General features: G+C 36.2%; 1 protein-coding gene across 1 annotated transcript in view; it reads right to left on the reverse strand.

The window, feature by feature from the left end:
- Positions 1 to 1,636, reverse strand: part of LOC126336896 (cell division cycle 5-like protein) — a 90,180-nt gene extending 88,544 nt beyond the window's left edge. Inside the window, exon 1 of the mRNA XM_050001022.1 lies at positions 1,328 to 1,636. Within this exon, the coding sequence (XP_049856979.1) occupies positions 1,328 to 1,372 (45 nt within the window). The 5' untranslated portion in view covers positions 1,373 to 1,636. The remainder of the gene's footprint in view (positions 1 to 1,327) is intronic.
- Positions 1,637 to 7,358: the final 5,722 nt, after the last annotated feature.

Here is a 7,358-nt window from a genome sequence, read left to right on the forward strand (position 1 = left end):
GGGAGGTGGCAGTTAAATCTGTTTTGAGAAGGGGCAAAATGCACTCATCTACCCTGTGGATTCGTTGAGATAAGTACTACTGGTAGAAGAGTTTGTCTGACAGTTGCTGTGCATTTCATAATGTGTAAAAACTTATTAAGAAAATGTACAGACCAAAGATTAGTAGTTGAATTTGAGAGATGGGGGTTGTTGGGATGGGTTTGGTTAAGTAGTTTAGTATTTCTGGATTGGGATGGTGATGTAGTATTTTCAGGGGTCTACTTGGATGGGGACAGCTTAGGGTGGATTCGGGGGGAATGAAAATATTAATGTTTGTCAGTTTTTGTTTATTTTGAAGGAAGTGTTTCCATTTTTTTAAACTGATTCAAGTTTTAGTGGTATTTACTGTGAAAAAATGTTACTGTGTATATGAGGTGGTTTTGTGTCTGTGTGTGTGTCGGGGGGTGGGGGGGGGTGGGGGGGGGGGCGGAAGTTGGGTATCTTTGTTTACCGAATGGTTTTTAATTTTATTGTATTCATTGATCAACGTTTTCTTATGACACTGTCGTTTGGATGCTAAGTGCCATGTCGAAAATTTTTTTAAATAAGGAATATCTTGTTATGTTTTGGCTAAATACAAGAAATATTTTAATGAGTTGGTGTTATTTGGATTCTGAGATGACAACTTTTCCATCATCAACTATAGGCCTACTTATTATTTTCGACTACTCCCCAACTTGATTATTAAGACATTTTGGAGTGATAGTTGATGTGTGTGAGGAAAAGCCACCAAACTGTCCAGCCACTGGCATAGACAAAATTCACGACAAGTAGTCCAGCATAGAATTACATTGCAGGTTGTGGGGCCAATGATCTAGCAAATCAATTGGATCACACGTCACATAAATTTAATGCAATGGGGGCTTGCTGCTGTTATTACCCAAGCAAGCACAACCTATGGCCTAAGTAGTTGTCCACTTAACGCCACGTCTAAAAAATAATTCCATGCAGCTTTAATAATAGGAAATAAGGATTATGCGCGCATAGATGTTGTTTTTCTTCATTATATATGAGTAATAATCATATTTATCTGATTAATAACATATATTTGACTAGATGTCTCCCCAATAATAAATACAATGTAGCAAACATACACACAAGAAAAATGACAATTTTCCAATTACATTTCTCAATATCGGGGGATTGCAGTGATGAATGGCACAAATAAAATTTTTTAGCTGTATGGCAGTGTAATGAACGGTCAGTACCATAATTTAGATTTTCGCATCACTCGGTTCCAAAACAACGTAGCTGGTAACGGGAAACTATTATTCAAAATAGTATTTACCTCAGTGTTCCTCCACACACCACCCTTTATCATAATTCGCGGCATGGTCGCTGTTGTATCAAATTTTCACACAAACAGTAAAATCACAAATTCTTTAGCACCGCATCCAAACCAAACACCCTGCGAGAAACAACTGACAAATGTCAACAACGCAAACAACTTCGAATGAAGATGTAAGTAAATAAACCTTGCAGGTACAAGCAAACTAGAACATGCACACTCAGTGATCTTTGTATTTATTTATTGTGACTATTGGCCTGAAGGCCATACATCCAGCTCTTGGTGTTTCGGAGTTTTACAGCATAAGGTTGGATTTATCAAAGAATTTTGTAATTAGTTTTAGTGTTGCGATATTATTTTTACGAAGGGAAGGAGAGTTGGTAATGGCGGATGAAATCGGATTAGTATCAGAATTTACAAGGACTAGGCAACAAAATGTGTGAGTTGGAAGTTATTTTAAACTGTAATCTTAAGGAGATTTCTGTGCTGTATATCAGTGAGCACTGGTTTCGGGACACTCAGTGCAGCAAATATACCAGGCTTTGATTTAATAAGTAGCTTTTGCAGGGAAACTTATAAATGTGGTGGTGTATGCATCTATGTTAGAAGTAACGTTAAATCTAAGGAGGTAAAACTTAGCAAGGTGTAGTGGGCAGAAAAAGGTTTTTAATGTAGTACTTACAGACTGTCAAACTATCATTGCTTGCATGTACAGTTCCCCATCTGGTGACTTTACCCAATTCTTATATTATATAGATGATCTTTTAAATTAATTAAGAGGCAGGTCAAAATGCACAATAGTTCTTGGTGACTTTAACATTAATTTTAACAAAAGTAATAAGAACAAGGTACAATTATTAAATCTGTTTAACACATGCAACGTACAGTGCAGGAAATTACCATATATGGGGACGGGTCTGAAACAACACTTGATCAGATATTTACCAACAAACAAAGCTGTGAGTACAATGTTGAAGTAACAGATGCAGGCTTTTCTGACCATATAGCTTTAAAAATAATGATAAGGAATGAGAACAATAAGAAATACACAGTCACTGAAAAATATGTACAAAGAAGACTTTTTAATGCAAACAACATAAGGGTATTTAATAGTATCCCAAAAAGGGTGCAATGGGGCATAGAAAAAACTGATGATGTAGACAAAAAGTATGACAGTTTTCTCACTGATTATAAATTTGCTACGATGTAGCATTCCCGATAAAAAGAACTAAAGTCAGTGAGAAGAAAAACACATTGGTAACACAAGGGATTAAAAAATCAGATTACCACCCTTAGAAACCTAAGCAAACATACTAAAATAAATACAACAATAAAATCATTTATAGGAAATATAGAAGGGTCTATAGGAAAGTTTTACAGGCAGCAAAAAGGCTAAGCAATGATTCATACATTAATGCGGGAAGCAATAAATCAAAATCGATTTGGAAGGTTATAAACAATAGCACAGGAAAATGTAAAACCAAGACTCATAATTTCAAAATTAAAAGTGAGGGTAAAGTGATAGAAGATACTCAACAGGTTGCCAATATATTCAATGAACATTATGTGAACATAGCACCGAACCTAATTAAAATTCTGTTTCTGTACCCAGTAACAGAATGTGAAGTTACAAATGATATTAATAAACTAAAAAAAATGTCTAGTGGTATTGACAGAATTCCAGACAAGGTATCAAACTTAGTTCTACTAGATACTCACCTAACTGACATTATTAATACTTCTTTCAGGATAGGGATGTTCCTATCAAAACTAAAACTCTCCACAATAAAGCCACTCCACAAAAAGCATAGCACAACTGAAATAAATAATTATAGGCCAGTGTCATTATTGTCAGGTTTCTCTAAAGTAATTGAAAGAGTAATGTATGAAAGGCTAACTGACTTCCCGAATAAAACTAAAATACTGACTAATGCTCATTATGGGTCTCGAAAGAACAGAACCACAAAAACGGCAGTCTTCCAGTTCATGAAAATAGTTATAAATGTCTTGGACAAGAACGAATTAAGCTGCAGAATACTCGTAGATTTATCTAAAATGTTTGATTTAATCAGCCATGACTTATTGCTTATGAAACTAGAATGTTATTGGGTCCGGGGATTTGCCTTCAAATGGTTCAAGTCTTATCTCTCTGATAGACAACATAAAGTACAAATATGTCCTGAAGGCAAAGAGTATCTTTCAGATTTCAAAACAACAAGCTATGGATTTCCCCAGGGTTCCGTGTTAGGCCCTCTGTTGTTCTTGGTGTACATAAACGATTTGCCATCCATCTGACAGTTGCATAAACAGTGATGTTCACTGATGACACTGGCATTTTTATAAAACGATACAGTGAGGATAATCTACAGCAGTGTCTCTAGGACAATAAATGAGAAAGGAAAATTGTTTAGCGATAATGCTTTGATCATAAATAAGGATTAAGCGGTATTGATGAATTTCAGTAATATTAAACGTAAAGCCAGAAGAACAGTAAAAGCTGAGTTAGGAAACTATGTTATTGCACAAGCTCCATACACAAAATTCCTCGGAGTATGAGTGTATGAGCACTTGAGATGGGAAAAGCATTTATAAGTCTTGAGTAAAAGATTAAGTAAATACTGCTATGTGCTAAGAATGCTCTGGGAATGTTGCAACACTGAATCATTGTTGTGCGCCTGTTATGCTTACATGAACAGTCTGCTTAGATACGGTGTAGCGCAAAACAAGCTTTCAAACTTCAAAAAAGGGCTATTTGAACAATGAAAGGGGTTCCCTAAAGAGTGTCATGCGGGGAAATATTTAAAGAATTTAAAATAATGACTCTTCCATGCTTATACGTCTATGAATGTGTCTGCTTTCTGAAAACTCACCAGGAATTTTCAACATTAAACAATCAGGTTCATAACCATGAAACAAGTAACAGGGACGATTTTCACAGAGAGTTTCATAAATTCAAGGCAGATCCTAATCAATTTTTACCAACACATAGTTTTTGTAGCATTGAAAAATATCTGAATATGGAAAAGTAATGTTATTTATATATACTGATATAAAATATTTGTATTTATTATCCAAGTTAAAGATAAGAAACTATATTGTAATTGACTACATCAAACCAATGGGTATTGGTAACGGATGAATAAAGAGATTGATTGATTGACTGATCGATAATCGCCACTGAAAACTGACACTATCAAAAACCTGTCATTACAGTCATCAGACCTGAATAATACTCCATAAAATAATAAGACGACAATGAGAGGAAGAATATCAGTTCTCAGTATGCATCAAAGAGGAATATTATGGACAAATACAGCCAAACATTCCTTGGAACCCGTAGTTCCACACACTTAAGGCGAATAAAACATGTATAAGTTCCATAATTCGCAAGACATTTAGTCCACGAGCTACGCATACGTCACCACATTACGAAAGTTGTTTCGCAGGTACATACGCCTTAGTTATGTCGAAACCGCCTATCTATGAGTGTTACGCGCACATATTTGTTGCATGAACGAATGCCTACCATTTCTGATGTTCTACAAACACTATAAATATTGTTTCATACTTCTAACAACCCACTCGCTACCACTGGAAACATGTTTATATAGCAATCATGCGGACTTTCGCCATGTATTTACAGCTTAGTTTATTGCGACTCTGTCAGCACTGGCGGCTGACATATCAATTAGTAGATTTGCATCGTCATGAACGCTGTTTCTTGTATAGTAGTCTCATCATATGCTACGTTATATGTCATGTGACGAGGACGATAACTGATGAATAGTGCTTCGCAATGATACGAAGTTTCAAGCAAATGAACAGATAGGAGTCGTTGTCAGTGGTAAACAAAAACATGCTTTAAAAGAAGTGGCGGGAATAGCTTGCAGCAGGAGTTAAATATGGAATGAAGCACTGATTTCCAAGACTTCACTTCGATGTGAACCAGTGATTCTCATATTCTGCCAAATAAGGTAGCACCATTTATTTAAAAAATAGACACAAATCCCTGACAAGCAATCTAGTCAACCAACGACTTGCTATTACTCTTCGTTTACTGGCAACAGAAGTGTCAATTCAGAGCCGTAATATTTATTTCATATTTCGAAGTAAGCTATATCTCAAATTGTACGTGAAGTTTGGGGGTGACTAGTGGAAGTTGTGCAGGAATAAGTAAAGATAACTGAATGAGAAATGTGTGGTGACGGTGACCTACGAAGACTGATGTTGTGTATGAAATCAGAAAGTAAGGAACAAAATGTGTTTTTTGAATTTTTGTTTAAATTTGTTTCTTCAGCCCATTTATGGTATCTGGCTCACGCTCACGTGTGTTTTGTAGTGTCTGATGTCCATCCTAACAAAGGATTCCTTTTAATGTGTGAGCTATTTTGTTCATCGAGATTACAAGTTTTATATTAATTTGATAGCTGGTGGTGCAACAGACATGGACAGTGGACCTTTCGGAGTGGGAGGAGGTCCCTTCCCCCATGTTGAAATACACTCTCACGAGCTGCAGGAGACAGAAGCTCTCTCATTAGTTTAAGTATGAAAGTACACCAAACATCAAGACTGGCGTCAAAACATACGCTGGACCGAAATAAAAACCTGAGGCAGAAGAGGATGTCCGTCCCAACTCATCTTCAACAAACAAACGAGTTATCAAAGGAGATAATACTCAAACCAGGTATGACTTAACAAGAGCTACTTCCTATACCTGGAGAAGCATCACTTTTTTGTAAGGAAAAAATCTTACTTTCCTCTTAATCTTACTGTGTTAAACTTATCCAGAGTAAGAACAAATAGTTCACTGGCAGGTATGACCTTAACTTAGTGGCCTTAGGTGCGGTTGTACAGTTTCCAGTTAGCAGCCGGTTAAGCGCTATTCTGGAAATAGCGCGAGAAACGCGTTTTAAGAAACAGGAATAACGCCTAACAGGAGAATAAACTCGGGATAACATAACCGGCGATTTCTTGCCGGTTAGCGAGCTTAATCGGGGAATAACTTTTCAAGATGGCGGAATAGTGAGAGATGCATACAGCTATGACAATATTTTGGCAGAACTGTTCGTGAGAACGAGGAAGGAGAAGAAAATGAGATGTCGCCGATTTCAAATTTATATCGAGGTTTCGACGGACAGGTGACACTATTTATCTGTTTTCCTCAATAATACTATTCGTTTATAGTAATATGCATTTGATTTCAGAACTTCGTTAATTCTGTCATGTTATTTTTGTAAATCAGGCACATTAAAATGACGATTTATAGAAAATAGTCTTGTTTATCTGGTGTGTGCTACAATTGTCTTATTTAGCAGGAAATGACGATTCGTAGAACAGTCTTGTTTATCTGGTTTGTGTTACAGTTGCTGCAGGTAGCGAAAAGGACTATTTCGTCTTATTTAGCAGATAGTGCCATAACAGACTTAACCAAATCGAAAACCCACACCAATTATGTGTGCTGTTTGCATCTTTTTCTATTGTTGACGAAACATCGATTTTGCGCATAGCTAAACGACTAGACGAAACAATACCATCAATATCAAAATATATTGTTCCACTTTGTTTTCTGTTAGAAATGCCCACTTTTTGTAAACGCTGCAGCTGTGCCAAAACAATTTTACACCTTTTATTGAAAACATTAGGATTACAGGACTGATAATGCTTCAGAGCAAGGAGATTGTCTCCCACCTACCATTATTCACTGAAGACAGTGAACTATTTGTTCTTACTCAGGCTAACTTTAACACAGTAAGATTAAGAGGAAAGGCAGATTTTTCCTTAAAAAAGTGATGCGTCCCTAGCTATAAGACATAGCTGTTGTTTCTTTGTTATTACTCTTAGACACATAAGATTACCATATTCGTCATAAAATAACAGCTGTATTTGTATGCTATAAGAACAGAACAGGAATCTAATTATCTGCATAGTCGTAGCAGGTGGAAAAAGTGCAAGGAAAATAATTTTTTAATTTCCTTGAATAACAAGTTATATTCAGTGTTCTCCATTATGTCAAGCTGTATCGAGTTGGGGG

The sequence above is a fragment of the Schistocerca gregaria genome, chromosome 1 (assembly GCF_023897955.1).
Source record: "Schistocerca gregaria isolate iqSchGreg1 chromosome 1, iqSchGreg1.2, whole genome shotgun sequence".
Taxonomy (NCBI): Eukaryota; Metazoa; Arthropoda; class Insecta; order Orthoptera; family Acrididae; genus Schistocerca; species Schistocerca gregaria.